The following is a 20,347-nucleotide window of genomic DNA, read 5'->3' on the forward strand; positions in this document are numbered from 1 at the left end:
CAAATTGTACCATACTGTACCCTGTAATATTACATTACTGTATATTTAATACTCATCAAATAATGCATATCAAGGCTTTATGGGGAAATGTAGTAGACCTTATTACTTTTTAAGGAGACAAGTGATCTTGTTAAAGCTTTTTTGCATTAATATCAGGGGATGGAATAATACATTGTCTGGAGTTCAGCAACTCAACTTATAATTGAGGTTTGCCTTTAATCGACTTTAACAGAGCCCAAAGACTTCTCTAAGATTTAAATTTTGGGTTTAAAAGAAGTGGCCCCCCGGTTTTTTATTTTTCACCCCAGAAATGTTGGGGGTCCCAAAATTTCCCCAATTTTTTAAGGAATTTGAAAATAGATTATTCTTTTAGACCCCAAACTGCTTTAAAACCCCATAAATACACTTACATATGGTCGCACGGGTGTCTTTTCGGGCCCCTGTATTTTTTGGTGTTTTGCCCCCGCCCCCGACCTCTGCGTTGCAGACCTTACCCCTTTCCCTTTGCTCTTCAAGACAGCCCACACAAGACTCCAGTTTGTAACTTCTCTCTTGTGAGTAACCTGCTCTAGGCAGAATACTTCCACCTTCCTGACTTCTTAGAGATGGTGGGTGCTTAGTCACATTATTTGTATTTTTTTTTTAACCCTTTCAAGGTCCGTGCCGTAGATCTACGGCTTTACATTGAGGGTCCAAACAGTAGATCTCCCAAAAAATTTTGAAATTTTTTGGAAAGGGTTTGGGGCTACATCTGAAGAAAAGGGGGTGGGGGTGATCAACAAAAGAAAAACTGGGCCCCCCATGGGGTAGGCCAATCTGAAAAGGGGGTTGGGTGGTCAGTGCCCCTATGAAAAAAATCTGGACCCCCGCATGGCATTGTGGGAACACCGCCAAAGTATTTTGTTCATTCCCTAGCAGAAAAGGAAGCTCTCATACTCCTTTTGGGCAAATTCTGACTCTCCTTTTCCAACACAGTTCTAAGACTGATGGAATGGAGCTGAAGAGGAATTCTATGTTTTAACCTTTGGACCATTGTAATATGGCAATTCCCAAGGCAATGGTACCATTAACGGATCATATTACAATGGTAAAATGTATATGGCTTTGACCATATGGTATTACATTATTACCATTACCTTCCCATTGTCCCATATTTACATGGTACAGTTGTATTCAACACAATACCGCACTAATATTTTCATTTGTTTACAATAAACTTGTTGATTTTTGTAAGAAATATAATGATAAAAAAATTTAGTGCAGTTATTTTGTTGAAAAAATAGTTAATATACAATATACATTATATTGGTCTCAGGCCACAAATGTTACTGGAAAAAAAAAAAATAAAAATGAAAAATTCCGTTTTTTTGGGAAGTCATACGCCCCCGCTGTATTTTAAAAAGTACTGATCAAAAAATTTTTTTTGTTTTGTTTTATTCCTTCACAAAAATATTATTTTTAATTCCAAGTTTTTTTTTTTTTTTTTTCTCAAAATTTTTGACACTGGGGCCCCTTCGTTTTTCCTTTTGACCTAAAAGGGGTCAAGGCCCAAACACACTTTTTTAATATGAGTTTAATTTGATTTTTATTCTGAATTCATAATTCTTTTATTGAAGTTAGTTGATGTCAGAAACTTATTAGATGGGAGTTGATGTCAGAAACTTATTAGATGGGTAGTTTGGTCAAATTGAAATTTCCCCTCTCCTTTTCCCTTTTCCTTTAGTTAATTTAAAACCCCCACCCCCTTTTTTTTGTATTTTTGTATACTGTATTTTGTTAACTAACTTGATTCGGGAAGGGGGATGTAGTTCTTTTTTGGAATTATTTCAATTGTGACGACAATGCTCTTTTGGTAAGACAGCTAGAGAATGAGTGATAGTGAATGCTTTTTCTTTTTTTGGGTCACCCCTTACTTGGTGGGAAATAGCTGTGTTAAAAAACTAACCACAGTACTACCAAAAGCAGTGGTATATTTTTTATACTCGTATATTTCGCGCTGTCTTAAGAATTAAGCATCATGCCTTTATTATGAAAGAGTTTGATCTGGCCTCATAAGATTTTTTAATTAACTTCATTAGATACACAAATACCTTTTACCTTGAATCTTTCAGCTTTGGGGGGCCCCCCGGTTGCTTTCATTCAGTAGTAGTTCAGGTGCCAGTACTGACCTTTTTTTCCCATAAGGAATATTGTAAGAATTGTCCTTTTCAGACCCCCAAAAAACCCTTTACAACGCATTACATAAATACACTTACATAATTTACCATTTGGGGTGATCTTAAAAAACCCACTGTCCGGTTCTCACAGGACTTTAGTGTTTTCTTAAATGGAATGTGACATTACAGAGGGACTGGAGTTTTCTAGCACATTTTTTATTTGGATGTGATCCACAGCAGCCAGCTAACATACAGGCACCAGTACTTAGTTTAAGTGCTAGGTGGGCAGGATAATCTAAAAGCATAAAGAAACCAGCCCATATGTTTATGTTCCAGTGAAATGAACCCTGAACGTTGTGATGGTGGCTAGTCAACAAAGGGGGGTGTGCTGGGTTAATGTCTTTTGTGCTGTTTACAGTTAATGATTTTTTTTTAAACTTCACGTATTGAAGTGGGATGCTGAGATATTGTGGGCCACTTATTATTTATTTTACTCATTGAATCTGGTCTAAATTGATCATATTCAGGTTGTAATAACACACAAGCGAATTCTCAATAATTTATTTAAAAATGCTATTCCATCATAGTGGAGTTTTGTTCATACAGTTAAGGTGAGCAAATTTGAGACTTGTTGGTTTGATTAGATCAGATCTTAAACAATCAAAATCATTATTTCATTCGTAGCATCCATTTATTTTAAGTACTACACTTCATAATACACATTATGTGCTCAACAGTTTATGGTGGCAGTAGGAGACTCCGTCAACATTGAAAGGCAAGGGTTGGGACGCTAGAGGAAAAGTGGGGTTAGAAGGTGGAGGAGGAGAGGGAGGGGGGTTAGAAGGTAGGGGAGGAGAGGGAGGGGGGTTAGAAGGTAGAGGAGGAGAGGGAGAGGGGTTAGAAGGTGGAGGAGGAGAGGGAGGGGGGTTAGAAGGTGGAGGAGGAGAGAGAGGGAGAGTAAGAGAGGAAAAAGTAAGGCATTAGTTATTTAAGACTTTCACACACAAATTTGTTTTGCCAGGTACATACACTGGGATAGAGGATCAGAACACCTCTCAACTGCTCTAATGCGATCAAACCAAATTTAGTTTACTAATACATCCTGTTCTTTTCCTTGTTCTATAGGCTTTTGAGCAGTGATAGTATATCAGAAGGTCCTCCACCTAGCATTCATCAACTACTACAGCAACATCTAACTCCTGGGGCCAACCAGGGAACACTGCAGCATCAAACAACCTCATCCGCAAATCTAGTTTCCTGCCACCACACTGCCCTCTCATCCGTCCATTCATCAAGCACAGATGTCACACATGAACCTGTTTCTATCTCCCCTCAAAATATGTCTTACGAAGACAGCAGGTAGGGATGTTAATCTAGGTCACTAAGATGTGTAGAGTTAGATCTGTATATTATGCTCATTTAAATGCACTTACCAGTAATACTGCTTTGCCTTTAAATTGTCCCACTTACATTCAAAACAGGTTAAGGCATCATGTGTTAGAGGCCATTGTTCACACTATAGAGCTAGTTAGTATGTAGGTATGCCAAATATCTGCTGCTACTATATAATGAAATTCTATGAAATGTAGTTTACTTACGTTAGTTGAATTTACACGAATAGAATAATCATCTGCTTGTTTCCTAAACACATTGGGACCAGAGTTGAGAAGAAGAACTGGAAAATTCTGATGCTATGTTCAGGCCCAGTCCCCTCTTACCTCAAAAAAAAAAAAAAAAACTACCCCCTTTTTAGATACAGTAGTAAATAGGCATAATTATTCCCCCATATATATAGAAGAAGCAAGAAATGGGTTTCATTAAGGCGGTCTTCTATTATTACTGAATTTTGTATCATCTCATCATGACAGGAGCACTATTACATCTGCCCCATACTAAGTACAGTGGACCCCCGCATAACGATCACCTCCCAATGCGACCAATTATGTAAGTGTATTTATGTAAGTGCGTTTGTACGTGTATGTTTGGGGGTCTGAAATGGACTAATCTACTTCTCAATATTCCTTATGGGAACAAATTCGGTCAGTACTGGCACCTGAACATACTTCTGGAATGAAAAAATATCGTTAACCGGGGGTCCACTGTATATAGATATTAATCATCTTAATAAGCACTTTGGAGCCGAGGATGGATGAAGCTGCGTTCTGCCTAGATAAGTTTATAAAGTAAATGCCATGAAGAAATGGTTTAATAATCAAAATATTTATTTGGATGGAGGGAGGAAGTGATGAAGGGATGGAGATAGAAAGGGAAGGTGGGAGAGGGACAGAAGAGGGAGAGAGAAATAGATGTTGCCATACTATTCACATACATCCTGTTGACAAAACACAAATTAAATAATTTCTGCCACCACATTAGACTATATTTGGTTAACTCCTGTTTATACATTGCAGTATAAATTTAATCAGTCCCCAGATAAAGAGAAGAAGCAAAGATAGATTTTGACAATTTTTCCCAAAAACCTTATTATGATTAATTTTATAGGAAGTAAATGTATTTTTAGGTTACTGCAACAAATGCTTTAAAGTGTATGGCCTAATAATAAAATTATTCATCTAAATCAAAAGGAATGGGGAGTAAGGAAGAGAGAGAGAGACAAAGGGAAAAATAAAGGGACTTATCATCCACTGTAGCTGCTACTCAAACTAAATGAAACCTTCTATGATTGCTGCTGCTGCTGCTGATACCATGCCAGATTTGAATACCAGCCATTTAGTATTTAATTTATTTTTCTTGCTGTATTCAAGTTTTAGTGCTGTTTGAAGCATCTACACTTGAATAAAAAGAATTTGATAGCAGTTTGTCTGTTCGTATTACATACAGTTTTCCAGCCAGGCTTTAGGGGATTTTATTTAACTGATATTTTTTTTTTTAAATTCATTGTCTGGTTGAATTGGCTCATGACATTATATCCCCTAACATTCATTTTAGTCCTGGCTTTGTTTCTAAAAATGCTTTCCTTGCCAAGTTTTTTTTTTTTTTTTTTACAACAAGTCGGCCGTCTCCCACCGAGGCAGAGTGACCCAAAAAAGAAAGAAAATCCCCAAAAAGAAAATACTGTACTTTCATCATTATTGAATACTTTCACCACACTCACACATTATCACTGTTTTTGCAGAGGTGCTCAGAATACAACAGTTTAGAAGCATACACATATAAAGATACACAACATATCCCTCTAAACGGCCAATATCCCAAACCCCTCCTTTAAAGTGCAGGCATTGTACTTCCCATTTCCAGGACTCAAGTCCGACTATATGAAAATAACCGGTTTCCCTGAATCCCTTCACTAAATATTACCCTGCTCACACTCCAACAGATCGTCAGGTCCCAAGTACCATTCGTCTCCATTCACTCCTATCTAACATGCTCATGCACGCTTGCTGGAAGTCCAAGCCCCTTGCCTACAAAACCTCCTTTACCCCCTCTCTCCAACCCTTTCGAGGACGACCCCTACCTACCCCTACTCCTACATTCTGTCTTACCTCTAATTCTTTCAATTATAACCCTACCGTACACTTTTCCTGGTATACTCAGTAAACTTATTCCTCTATAATTTTTACAGTCTCTTTTGTCCCCTTTCCCTTTATATAAAGGGACTATACATGCTCTCCGTCAATCCCTAGGTACCTTCCCCTCTTTCATACATTTATTAAACAAAAGTACCAACCACTCCAACACTATATCCCCCCCTGCTTTTAACATTTCTGTCATGATCCCATCAGTTCCAGCTGCTTTACCCCCTTTCATTCTATGTAATGCCTCACGTACCTCCCTCACACTTACATTCTGCTCTTCTTCACTCCTAAAAGATGGTATACCTCCCTGACCAGTGCATGAAATTACCACCTCCCTTTCTTCCTCAACATTTAAAAGTTCCTCAAAATATTCTCGCCATCTACCTAATACCTCCCTCTCCCCATCTACTAACTCCCCTACTCTATTTTTAACTGACAAATCCATACTTTCCCTAGGCTTTCTTAACTTGTTTAACTCACTCCAAAATTTTTTCTTATTTTCATTAAAATTTCTTGACAGTGCCTCTCGCACTCTTATCATCTGCTCTCCTTTTGCACTCTCTCACCACTCTCTTTACCTTTCTTTTACTCTCCATATACTCTGCTCTTCTTATAACACTTCTGCTTTGTAAAAACCTCTCATAAGCTACCTTTTTCTCTTTTATCACACCCTTTACTTCATCATTCCACCAATCACTCCTCTTTCCTCCTGCCCCCACCCTCCTATAACCACAAACTTCTGCCCCACATTCTAATACTGCATTTTTAAAACTATTCCAACCCTCTTCAACCCCCTCCCCACTACTCATCTTTGCACTAGCCCACCTTTCTGCCAATAGTCGCTTATGTCTCACCCGAACTTCCTCCTCCCTTAGTTTATACACTTTCACCTCCCTCTTACTTGTTGTTGCCACCTTCCTCTTTTCCCATCTACCTCTTACTCTAACTGTAGCTACAACTAAATAATGATCCGATATATCAGTTACCCCTCTATAAACATGTACATCCTGGAGCCTACCCATCAACCTTTTATCTACCAATACATAATCTAATAAACTACTTTCATTACGTGCTACATCATACCTTGTATATTTATTTATCCTCTTTTTCATAAAATATGTATTACTTATTACCAAATTTCTTTCTACACATAGCTCAATTAAAGGCTCCCCATTTACATTTACCCCTGGCACCCCAAATTTACCTACTACTCCCTCTATAACATTTTTACCCACTTTAGCATTGAAATCCCCAACCACCATTACTCTCACACTTGATTCAAAACTCCCCACGCATTCACTCAACATTTCCCAAAATCTCTCTCTCTCCTCTACACTTCTCTCTTCTCCAGGTGCATACACGCTTATTATAACCCACTTTTCACATCCAATCTTTATTTTACTCCACATAATCCTTGAATTAATACATTTATAGTCCCTCTTTTCCTGCCATAGCTTATCCTTCAACATTATTGCTACTCCTTCTTTAGCTCTAACTCTATTTGAAACCCCTGACCTAATCCCATTTATTCCTCTCCATTGAAACTCTCCCACCCCCTTCAGCTTTGTTTCACTTAAAGCCAGGACATCCAGCTTCTTCTCATTCATAACATCCACAATCATCTCTTTCTTATCATTTGCACAACATCCACGCACATTCAGACTTCCCACTTTGACAATTTTCTTTTTCTTATTCTTTTTAGTAATTATTACAGGAAAAGGGGTTACTAGCCCATTGTTCCTGGCATTTTAGTTGACTTTTACAACACGCATGGCTTACGGAGGAAATATTCTAATTCCACTTCCCCATGGATATAAAAGGAAAAGTAATAAGACCAAGAACTATTAAGATAAAATCAAAGAAAACTCAGATGAGTGTGTATAAATAAATGTGTACATGTATGTGTAGTGTGACCTAAGTGTAGTAGAAGTAGCAAGACGTACCTGTAATCTTGCATATTTATGAGACAGACAAAAGACATCAGCAATCCTACCATCATGTAAAACAATTACAGGCTTTCGTTTTACACTCACTTGGCAGGACGGTAGTACCTCCCTGGGTGGTTGCTGTCTACCAACCTACTACCTTGCCAAGTGCATTGTTGAATACTCTGCTCTTCACACACATGACTATCAGACTTATTTCTTTTTTCACCTCCTACTGCATTGGTCTTGCTTAGACTTTCACAGTTTTCTAATTCATTTGCAACTTGTCAGTAGTCCAGAATAAATCGAAATGTAGTCCAATTTTCATTTCCAGTTCATGGACCTTTTGTAACCTGTTTATAATTAACTTGGATCTTTGATTCTTGTAAGATTTTACCAGACAATCTGTGATCTTCATGAGGACTGTGTTCACTTTTTATTAGGCACTTATGCTCATTAAATTCCATTATCTGTGTATGGCTTAAATTCCTTAATTAATCTAACTCTTCTTGTATGGTTTAGTCATTTTAATTTCCAGATTTGCCTAAAAAATTTTCCCTCATTTTCTAATATATTTGTGTACCAGTAGTTATTTATTTCCCTGAGTATGCCTGTGAATTTGCTCAACTTGAGAGAATTGTGCTGCAGTTTTTGGATTCTCCCTAACTTTAAATATAAATCAAGGAGTGTGATGTTTTCCCAACCCCATGAGCCTTGTCATATTTTCTTTTGAATTTACATACTTCATTGTATTGAGTTTGTCTCAATTCTCATGGTGAAAAAACTTCTGCTTACAATTTGGAACATTGTGTTCTTAGTTTCCACCTGTGTTGGAGCATCCTGGCCTCACTCTGGCCCATTTTGTTCCTTAGGTAACATCTGTGTTTTGTCATCCTGGCACTGTGGACTTCGATTAGTTAGTTGCGCAATGCACATACTTCTTGATCTGAAGCCAAGCAATTTACGTAATCATCTTAATTGTAGACATTATGCAGTGTTGCCTTAGCTTTGCTTACAATTTGGAACATTGTGTTCTTAGTTTCCACCTGTGTTGGAGCATCCTGGCCTCACTCTGGCCCATTTTGTTCCTTAGGTAACATCTGTGTTTTGTCATCCTAGCACTGTGGACTTCGATTAGTTAGTTGCGCAATGCACATACTTCTTGATCTGAAGCCAAGCAATTTACGTAATCTTCTTAATTGTAGACATTATGCAGTGTTGCCTTAGCTTTGCATTTCTGCTCACCCGAACTTCCTCCTCCCTTAGTTTATACACTTTCACCTCCCTCTTACTTGTTGTTGCCACAAATTATCCTGCATAATTTGTTTTGCTCGGGTTCTCTGTAATTATTAAAAAATAATGAAAATGAAGTATATTTTCAGTAAGCTATCATTATATAAAATAATGTGGACTTTTTTTTTTTTTTCCAGAATTTTAGTCATATATATAGTGTCTGAAAGAAATTGTTCTTAGATACAGAGTAGTAAGGTAGAAGGAAGCAAAATGGTTTGATAAAGAGGATATATAAATCAGGGGTTAGTGATTGAATGTTAAAGGGACATTCAAGGTATTGTATGAGTACTGTGAGATAAAAGAAGGGTATTATTGTATTGAATGCATGAACAAGTACACATGTATCTTACATGTGAGACTAGTTGGTCATGCCATAAGTAAAGATGACCACTAAGCTATGATTGTGTACACTTTCAGATTCCAATATATATTGGGGGCTGCAACATCTGTAGCAACGAAGGTGAATGAAGAAAGTTTATCGTACCTGAACCAAGGCCAGTCATATGAAATCAAAGTAAAAAAATTGGGCGATCTCACAAGGTAAGTTATTACAGTTATCACTTGTACAGGACTGTATAGTTTTAATATTTTCTTGCTACAGTGTGTGAAATGATTGTGAGGATCATGTACTAAATATAGTAAAGTTGTAAATTTGATTTTCATCAATTGTACTGTCTTTTAAAAAAAAAATATATTGTATATTGGTGATCATGAAGTATGCAAAATAGAAAATTAACACACTAGCTATCTCCCACCAAGGTAGGTTGACCAAAAGAAGAAATGCTTTCACAAGTATTCACTATTTCACTGTCCTGCCAGAGTTGCACTGATGCAATAGTTCAGATGCCCCTCCATACTGCAAATATCTTCACTCCTCTTTCAGAGTGCAGGCACTATACTTCCTACCTCCAGGACATAAGTTGACTAACCAGTTTCCCCGAATCCCTTCACTAAATGTTATCTTGCTCATACTCCAACAGCTCGTCAAGTCCCAAAAATAATTTAGTCTTCACTCTTATCTAATATGCTCACACATGCCTACTGGATGTCTAAGCCCCTCACACAAAACCCCCTTTACCCCCTCCCTCCAACCTTTCCTAGGGCAGCCCCTACCCCACCTTTCCACTACAGATTTATACACCCTCTAAGTCATCCTGTTTTTCTCCATCCTGTCTAAATGTCCAAACCACCTCAACAAACCCTCCTCAACCCTCTGGATAATACTTTTAGTAATCCTGTACCTCCTAATCTCCAAGCTACAAATTCTCTGCATAATATTTACACCATGCATGTCCTCAGACACGACATCTCCACTGCTTCCAGCCTCCTCTTTGCTGTAACATTCACAACCCATGCTTCACATCCATATAAGAGTGTTGGTACCACTATACTCTTATACATTCCACTTTTTGCCATCATGGATAATGATCTTTGTCTCCACAGATGCCTTAGTGCACCACCCATGTTTTTCCCTCATCAATTCTGTGGTTCACCTCATCTTTTGTATACCCATCTGCCAACATATCTACTCCCAAATATCTGAACACATTCACTTCCTCCATACTCCCTCCTTCCAATCTGATATCCAGTCTTTACCTAAATTGTTTGTTACCGTCGTCATTTTTTTTTTCAACACGTTGGCCGCCTCCCACCGAGGCAGGGTGACCCAATGAGAAAAAAAAAAACAAAATGAAAGAAAAAACTTTCATCATTCAACACCTTCACCATCACTCATACTTAATCACTGTCTTTGCAGAGGCACTCAGACATGACAATTTAAACGTCCCTCCAAACTGCCAATATCCTAAACCCCTCCTTTAAAGTGCAGAAATTGTACTTCCCATTGCCAGGACTTAGGTCCGGCTAACCTGTTTCCCTGAATTTTTTTTTTTTCAACAAGTTGGCCATCTCCCACCGAGGCAGGGTGACCCAAAAAGAAAGAAAATACCCTAAAAGAAAATACTTTCATCATTATTCAACGCTTTCACCTCACTCACACATAATCACTGTTTTTGCAGAGGTTCTCAGAATACAACAGTTTAGAAGTATATACATATAAAAATACACAATATATCCCTCCAAACTGCCAATATCCCGAACCCCTCCTTTAGAGTGCAGGCATTGTACTTCCAATTTCCAGGACTCAAGTCCGGTTATATAAAATAACTGGTTTCCCTGAATCCCTTCACAAAATATTGTTCTGCTCACACTCCAACAGTTCATCAGGTCCCAAAAACCATTCATCTCCATTCACTCCTATCACACTCATGCACGCTTGCTGGAAGTCCAAGCCACTTGCCCACAAAACCTCCTTTACCCCCTCCCTCCAACCTTTTCGGGGACGACCCCTACCCCGCCTTCCTTCCCCAATAGATTTATATGCTCTCCAAGTCATTCTGCTTTGTTCCATTCTCTCTAAATGACCAAAGCACCTCAACAGCCCCTTTTCAGCCTTCTGACTAATACTTTTAGGAACTCCACACCTCCTCCTAATTTCCACACTACGAATTCTCTGCATAATATTTACACCACATGTTGCCTTCACCGTGTGGGTACCAAATTACATAGCGGTCAGAGAAGCTTTAAAGCTCAACTAGCATCTGCATTAAACTTAAAAACATAGTCTGTAAGTTTGTCCTTGTTTCTACAGGTATTAAACACTTTTTTAACACCATATTCCTCACACCTGTGGCATTGAGATACCAGATTCAACCTTTATTAGGTCAAGATCAAGTTTCTGTTTAACAATGAGAGCCACACATTTCCTCTTGGCATCACCACTTGCTTTAGAAGCCATTGTTAATTGCACTTTACTTAATATGTTTATAAAGTCTTAAAGAACACACTAAATCCAGGGAAAATTATAGACCGAATGACAAGTGTATGTGTGAGTGAACACAGATAATAAACTGACATGGGGAGCCTGTGGCTCAGGGAACAATGAAGACAGACATCTACTGCCCATGGATGTTCTGGACTATACCAGACAAACATCAGTCATCAGACTTGGTTCGATACTTTAGAAGACGGCTAGACACTATAGCTATGGATGAAATTCAGAATTACAGACTTTGTCCATTTTGTCCAATACTTCCAACATTTGTCGTCAGTTTTTTTTTTTTTTCATCCAAAATCCATTAATGAGAGGTTTTACTGTATAGGAAACAGTTTATGTGACAAGTTTCTATCAGCAGCATCATCTGTGACCCTAGTGTAAGCTTCTTGGTTGAGTGGCAAGTGTCGGGTCTCCAACATGCAAGGACCTTGGTTGAGTCCTTGTCCATTCTTCTGGTAATTCATAGAGGTTGAAAACTGCTCAAAGAGAAGGACTTAGGCGTGAGCACAGTGCCTGGTTGTTACAAACACTGGCCTTATGCTGTAACAACAGGAAAATAATGACTTAGCCATTGTCCACCTTTAATGTTTCACTTCAGGGGAAATAAGCACTAGGTCATTTTTCCTGTTTTTTTTTTTATCTAGTTTGAATACTAAGTCTTCTTGTACTTAGTAACTAGATTAGATATTAACTGTTAGACAGTTAGTCTAGAAGGAAGCTCCTAGGGTGTACCAAGGTTCAGTTAACAATGACTTTTGACACTTCTTTCTGATCTTTATTTAACTGTATACTAAGTCTCTTTTTTGTACTTAGTAACTAGGGTCAAACTCCAAACAATCCATCATTATTAACAGTCTTGTACGGAAAGGAAAACTATTTACATGTAGTTACTTTCGAGAAACAATCTTTCACAGGGATTACTTAAGCTAGCAATCTCTCAGACTAATAGTCAATCATCTCGTGCAAGAGACTTTTAATTCTATGGAAAAGCAACTATGTAACCGAGTACTAAAGAGAGCTATGCACTCTGGGTTGAGAACTTGAATCTACTCAGAAGAGAGTGTATGAACCTACTGCTTTTGTTAGCAACCAGTATCTCTCAGGTCAGGTTGGTCACGTGACAGAAGCTTTGACTCCAGCCAACAGCATAAGTAGCGGCCGGTCTTTTAACTAGTGATTCCATCTTTTTCCCTCTTTCTATACACATATAAATATTAGCATTAACATATAATAAAATAAAAGAGCAATATCAATAAAAATGTCGGGCATCACCCAGAGGCTTGCATCAGGTGAATAACCTCTTTAGCCAATGATTGCCTGGCAAATCTTTGAGTGGCTTTTAGGAGTTCAAAGAAGATTCAATTTTGGGCTTTTTATACAGCATATATCAGGCTAAACTATACATAGTTATAAAATGAAGAGTTACAATCATAGAATACCAACTTCAGGACTGCTTATTTACTGAATTATATACATTTGAGCAAGGGGCTAGTAACCCCTTCTCTATAAATTACTAAATTTAAAAAGAGAAACTTTCGTTTTTCTTTTTTGGGCCACCCTGCCTTGGTGGGATACGGCCAGTTTGTTGAAAGAATAAGATACCAGGCCCATACTCCATGGGGAAGTGGAGAAGAATCTTTCCTCCATAAGCCATACATGTTGTAAGAAGTGACTAAAATACCAGAAGCAAGGGGATAGTAACCCGTTTTCCTGTGTGAATTACTAAATATAAAAAGAATAACTTTATGAAAGCATTTCTTCTATTTTGGGTCATTCTGCCTCAGTGGGAGATGGCCATTGTGTTAAAAGAAAATATCAGGTTCATGTTGGGGGTATGCAGCATAGTACTGAAAAAACAAGTTAAGGAATTAAAGAAAGTGCAGAAGTATGCTGCTATGCCTGTTCCAGAGGTATGGAGTATGAGCTACAAGGAATTGAATCTAACAGCATTGTAGGACAGAAGAACCAGAGGAGATACAATAACAACATACAAAATACTCAGGGGAATTGAGAGGTTAAAGAGGGACAGGCTGTTTGAGAGGCAAGAAACAGGTGCTTGGGATTACAGCTGGAAGTTAAAGACAGAGATGAGCCACAGGGATGTCAGGAAGTATTACTTCAATCTCAGAGTAAACAGGAAGTGGAATGATCAGTATGAAGAAGTGACTCGATACGTAGTTTTAAGAACAGGTACGATAGATCCCATGAGGCTAGGAGGGAGTAACTGGCAAGCAGCAAGTCAAGGAAAATGGCCAGGACATAGAACTTGGCCCATGCAATCACATTTAGATAAGTTTGCATGAGTAAGCACATGCAGTTGAACACCAGCAGATGCACACACGTGACCCCCCCCCCTCCCCACCATATGGCTATTTTCCAAGGTACATACAGTATTTAGTTTGGTTGCTTAATTGCTGTTACAGATTAACATTTCATTGCATTCACTATACAATACGTACAGTATTTGTTTTTCCTGTAAGTATCTTGTACTCTATATAATGCTTATTGAAAAATGTTACAGTTCTGTAAAAAACATTATGCTTTCATTACTTGCAGCTGTAAAGGAAAATTGTATCATAGCATAATAAGAGTATGTTTCCATGAGCGACGTCTACAGTACATGGAGAGACAACAACTTGACAGTTGGCGACAGATGCGACCGGGAGAGAGAATACTGGAAGTAAGTGTGAATTTCAACGGACATTTTTATATTCAGTAATAAATATTTATAGTTACTAGAGGAAATTGATTCCTAACATACTAATTGAACATGGATACATAACTATGCTCAGTACATTTTACACTGTGGACTGCTCCAGGACAGATCAAAATGCCATTCAGTTTTCATTCCCAATTATGGGTTTGTTTGAAATTGTTCCAGCCATGGTATTGAGACTTACTGTAAAGGAGTAGATGTATGCTTATGGTGCTCCATCTTCATTTTATATATAATACACTAAATACTATGCAATATTGTATTAAGTTTGCAGTGGTTGTAAGTGATTGCAGTTACAGAAGTAGACCTGTTTAGTTTGTGTATAACATTTTATATTTTCTAGTAGCTATGGTAGTTTATGTTTCTTAACCAGAAGCCATTTTTCCATTTTACCTTTATGAGGGCTGGGGGTGGAGCTACATACTCCAGTTTGGGTTTACCATATTGTGCAGTGACAAACTTCACTATTTTTTTCTTTTTTTATTATCACACTGGCCGATTCCCACCAAGGCATGGTGGCCCGAAAAAGAAAAACTTTCACCATCATTCACTCCATCACTGTCTTGCCAGAAGGGTGCTTTACACTACAGTTTTTAAACTGCAACATTAACACCCCTCCTTCAGAGTGCAGGCACTGTACTTCCCATCTCCAGGACTCAAGTCCGGCCTGCCGGTTTCTCTGAACCCCTTCATAAATGTTACTTTGTTCACACTCCAACAGCACGTCAAGTATTAAAAACCATTTGTCTCCATTCACTCCTATCAAACACGCTCACGCATGCCTGCTGGAAGTCCAAGCCCCTCGCACACAAAACCTCCTTTACCCCCTCCCTCCAACCTTTCCTAGGCCGACCCCTACCCCGCCTTCCTTCCACTACAGACTGATACACTCTTGAAGTTACTCTGTTTCGCTCCATTCTCTCTACATGTCCGAACCACCTCAACAACCCTTCCTCAGCCCTCTGGACAACAGTTTTGGTAATCCCGCACCTCCTCCTAACTTCCAAACTATGAATTCTCTGCATTATATTCACACCACACATTGCCCTCAGACATGACATCTCCACTGCCTCCAGCCTTCTCCTTGCTGCAACATTCATCACCCATGCTTCACACCCATATAAGAGCGTTGGTAAAACTATACTCTCATACATTCCCCTCTTTGCCTCCAAGGACAAAGTTCTTTGTCTCCACAGACTCCTAAGTGCACCACTCACCCTTTTCCCCTCATCAATTCTGTGATTCACCTCATCTTTCATAGACCCATCTGCTGACACGTCCACTCCCAAATATCTGAATACATTCACCTCCTCCATACTCTCCCTCCAATCTGATATCCAATCTTTCATCACCTAATCTTTTTGTTATCCTCATAACCTTACTCTTTCCTGTATTCACTTTTAATTTTCTTCTTTTGCACACCCTACCAAATTCATCCACCAATCTCTGCAACTTCTCTTCAGAATCTCCCAAGAGCACATTGTCATCAGCAAAGAGCAACTGTGACAACTCCCACTTTATGTGTGATTCTTTATCTTTTAACTCCACGCCTCTTGCCAAGACCCTCGCATTTACTTCTCTTACAACCCCATCTATAAATATATTAAACAACCACGGTGACATCACACATCCTTGTCTAAGGCCTACTTTTACTGGGAAATAATTTCCCTCTTTCCTACATACTCTAACTTGAGCCTCACTATCCTCGTAAAAACTCTTCACTGCTTTCAGTAACCTACCTCCTACACCATACACCTGCAACATCTGCCACATTGCCCCCCTATCCACCCTGTCATACACCTTTTCCAAATCCATAGATGCCACAAAGACCTCTTTAGCCTTATCTAAATACTGTTCACTTATATGTTTCACTGTAAACACCTGGTCCACACACCCCCTACCTTTCCTAAAGCCTCCTTGTTCATCTGCTATCCTATTCTCCGTCTTACTCTTAATTCTTTCAATATTAACTCTACCATACACTTTACCAGGTATACTCAACAGACTTATCCCCCTATAATTTTTGCACTCTCTTCTGTCCCCTTTGCCTTTATACAAAGGAACTATGCATGCTCTCTGCCAATCCCTAGGCACCTTACCCTCTTCCATACATTTATTAAATAATTGCACCAACCACTCCAAAACTATGTCCCCACCTGCTTTTAACATTTCTATCTTTATCCCATCAATCCCGGCTGCCTTACCCCCTTTCATTTTACCTACTGCCTCACGAACTTCCCCCACACTCACAACTGGCTCTTCCTCACTCCTACAAGATGTTATTCCTCCTTGCCCTATACACAAAATCACAGCTTCCCTATCTTCATCAACATTTAACAATTCCTCAAAATATTCCCTAAATCTTCCCAATACCTCTAACTCTCCATTTAATAACTCTCCTCTCCTATTTTTAACTGACAAATCCATTTGTTCTCTAGGCTTCCTTAACTTGTTAATCTCACTCCAAAACTTTTTCTTATTTTCAACAAAATTTGTTGATAACATCTCACCCACTCTCTCATTTGCTCTCTGTTTACATTGCTTCACCACTCTCGTAACCTCTCTCTTTTTCTCCATATACTCTTTCCTCCTTGCATCACTTCTACTTTGTAAAAACTTCTCATATGCTAACTTTTTCTCCCTTACTACTCTCTTTACATCATCATTCCATCAATCGCTCCTCTTCCCTCCCGCACCCACTTTCCTGTAACCACAAACTTCTGCTGAACACTCTTTAACACTACATTTTTAAACCTACCCCATACCTCTTTGGCTCCATTGCCTATGCTCTCATTAGCCCATCTATCCTCCAATAGCTGTTTATATCTTACCCTAACTGCCTCCTCTTTTAGTTTATAAACCTTCACCTCTCTCTTCCCTGATGCTTCTATTCTCCTTGTATCCCATCTACCTTTTACTCTCAGTGTAGCTACAACTAGAAAGTGATCTGATATATCTGTGGCCCCTCTATAAGCATGTACATCCTGAAGTCTACTCAACAGTCTTTTATCTACCAATACATAATCCAACAAACTACTGTCATTTCGCCCTACATCATATCTTGTATACATCATATCTTGTTCACTATTACACCATTCCTATATCTGAAGGTTGTTTTGAAGCTGGCCAGTTGAGCATGAGTGTTTAACCACTTTATTTGTGTTCTCTGGTAATAATCTTTCGTATATACAATTATATGCCAGTGGCAAGAGGCTGGTAACCCCTTCTCATGTATAAATTGCTAAATTTAAAAAGAAAACCTTTCATTTTTCTCTTTAGGTCACCCTGCCTCAGTGGAATATGGTTGGTTCATTAAAAAAATATATATATATATATAATTATTTTGTCTCTTGTAGTTCGTTCGTTGGTTTGAACCAACAGCACTGACGTTTTTATACTTATCTGTAGTGGGAGGAAGGTGGGGTAGGGGTCGTGCTAGGAAAGGTTGGAGAGAGGGGGGTAAAGAAGATTGTGTGTGTGAAGGGCTTGGACTTCCAGCAAGCGTGCATGAATGTGTTAGATAGGAGTGAATGGAGACGAATGGGTTTTTGGGTCTTGACTAGCTGTTGGAGTGTGAACAAGGTAATATTTTGTGAAGGGATTCAGGGAAACCAGTTAGCTGGACTTTGAGTCATGGAGATGGGAAGTACAATGCCTGCACTTTAAGGACATCTAAGCTGTTGTATCTGAGTGCCTCTGCAGAGACAGTGATTATATATGAATGATGATGAAAGTGTTGAATGATGATGAAAATTTTTGTTTCTTGTTTTGGGTCACCCTTCGTTGGTGGAAAACGACCAATGTGTTAAAAAAAAAAAATTATTATTTTAAGATCCCTGTTTTTGGCCAATATTTTCAATGTTTTATTACAGTCTTTATTGTTCTTGAGGGTTTTTACTCTTGCCTCTTTTCCATTATGGAGATATATATGAGATATAAGCGACTGTTGGCAGAAAGGTGGGCTAGTGCAAAGATGAGTAGTGGGGGGGTTGAAGAGGGTTGGAATAGTTTTAAAAATGTAGTATTAGAATGTGGGGCAGAAGTTTGTGGTTATAGGAGGGTGGGGGCAGGTGGAAAGAGGAGTGATTGGTGGAATGATGAAGTAAAGGGTGTGATAAAAGAGAAAAAGTTAGCTTATGAGAGGTTTTTACAAAGCAGAAGTGTTATAAGAAGAGCAGAGTATATGGAGAGTAAAAGAAAAGTGAAGAGAGTGGTGAGAGAGTGCAAAAGGAGAGCAGATGATAGAGTGGGAGAGGCACTGTCAAGAAATTTTAATGAAAATAAGAAAAAATTTTGGAGTGAGTTAAACAAGTTAAGAAAGCCTAGGGAAAGTATGGATTTGTCAGTTAAAAACAGAGTAGGGGAGTTAGTAGATGGGGAGAGGGAGGTATTAGGTAGATGGCGAGAATATTTTGAGGAACTTTTAAATGTTGAGGAAGAAAGGGAGACGGTAATTTCATGCACTGGTCAGGGAGGTATACCATCTTCTAGGAGTGAAGAAGAGCAGAATGTAAGTGTGGGGGAGGTACGTGAGGCATTACGTAGAATGAAAGGGGGTAAAGCAGCTGGAACTGATGGGATCATGACAGAAATGTTAAAAGCAGTGGGGGATATAGTGTTGGAGTGGTTGGTACTTTTGTTTAATAAATGTATGAAAGAGAGGAAGGTACCTAGGGATTGGCAGAGAGCATGTATAGTCCCTTTATATAAAGGAAAGGGAACAAAAGAGATTGTAAAAATTATAGAGGAATAAGTTTATTGAGTATACCAGGAAAAGTGTATGGTAGGGTTATAATTGATGTAAAAATTATAGAGGAATAAGTAGGTAGTAAGTAGGAATAAGTAGGTAGTAGGTTGGTAGACAGCAACCACCCAGGGAAGTACTACCGTCCTGCCAGATGACTGTGAAACAGAAACCTGTAACTGTTTTGTCATGATGGTAGGATTGCTGGTTTCTTTTTCTGTCTCATAAACACGCTAGATAACAGGGATATCTTGCTACTCCTACTTACACTTTGGTCACACTTCACAGACACGCACATGCATATATATATACATACATCTAGGTTTTTCTCCTTTTTCTAAATAGCTCTTGTTCTTCTTTATTTCTTCTATTGTCCATGGGGAAGTGGAAAAGAATCTTTCCTCCGTAAGCCATGCGTGTCGTATGAGGCGACTAAAATGCCGGGAGCAATGGGCTAGTAACCCCTTCTCCTGTAGACATTTACTAAAAAAGAGAAGAAGAAAAACTTTATAAAACTGGGATGCTTAAATGTGCGTGGATGTAGTGCGGATGACAAGAAACAGATGATTGCTGATGTTATGAATGAAAAGAAGTTGGATGTCCTGGCCCTAAGCGAAACAAAGCTGAAGGGGGTAGGGGAGTTTCAGTGGGGGGAAATAAATGGGATTAAATCTGGAGTTTCTGAGAGAGTTAGAGCAAAGGAAGGGGTAGCAGTAATGTTAAATGATCAGTTATGGAAGGAGAAAAGAGAATATGAATGTGTAAATTCAAGAATTATGTGGATTAAAGTAAAGGTTGGATGCGAAAAGTGGGTCATAATAAGCGTGTATGCACCTGGAGAAGAGAGGAATGTAGAGGAGAGAGAGAGATTTTGGGAGATGTTAAGTGAATGTATAGGAGCCTTTGAACCAAGTGAGAGAGTAATTGTGGTTGGGGACCTGAATGCTAAAGTAGGAGAAACTTTTAGAGAGGGTGTGGTAGGTAAGTTTGGGGTGCCAGGTGTAAATGATAATGGGAGCCCTTTGATTGAACTTTGTATAGAAAGGGGTTTAGTTATAGGTAATACATATTTTAAGAAAAAGAGGATAAATAAGTATACAAGATATGATGTAGGGCGAAATGACAGTAGTTTGTTGGATTA

At 38.7% G+C, this 20,347-nt stretch overlaps 1 protein-coding gene across 4 annotated transcripts in view; it reads left to right on the forward strand.

The window, feature by feature from the left end:
- The window catches only part of LOC128690876 (transcription factor CP2), a 95,474-nt gene that overhangs the window by 40,648 nt on the left and 34,479 nt on the right, over positions 1–20,347 (forward strand). For 3 of the 4 annotated variants that reach the window (XM_070083582.1, XM_070083514.1, XM_070083630.1), the window contains exons 5-7: positions 3,282–3,515; positions 9,328–9,450; positions 14,303–14,426. In XM_070083582.1, coding sequence (XP_069939683.1) covers positions 3,282–3,515; positions 9,328–9,450; positions 14,303–14,426 — 481 coding nt within the window. The remainder of the gene's footprint in view (positions 1–3,281; positions 3,516–9,327; positions 9,451–14,302; positions 14,427–20,347) is intronic. The other variant, XM_070083684.1, reaches the window with a different exon arrangement.

Source organism: Cherax quadricarinatus, chromosome 1 (genome assembly GCF_038502225.1).
Source record: "Cherax quadricarinatus isolate ZL_2023a chromosome 1, ASM3850222v1, whole genome shotgun sequence".
Taxonomy (NCBI): Eukaryota; Metazoa; Arthropoda; class Malacostraca; order Decapoda; family Parastacidae; genus Cherax; species Cherax quadricarinatus.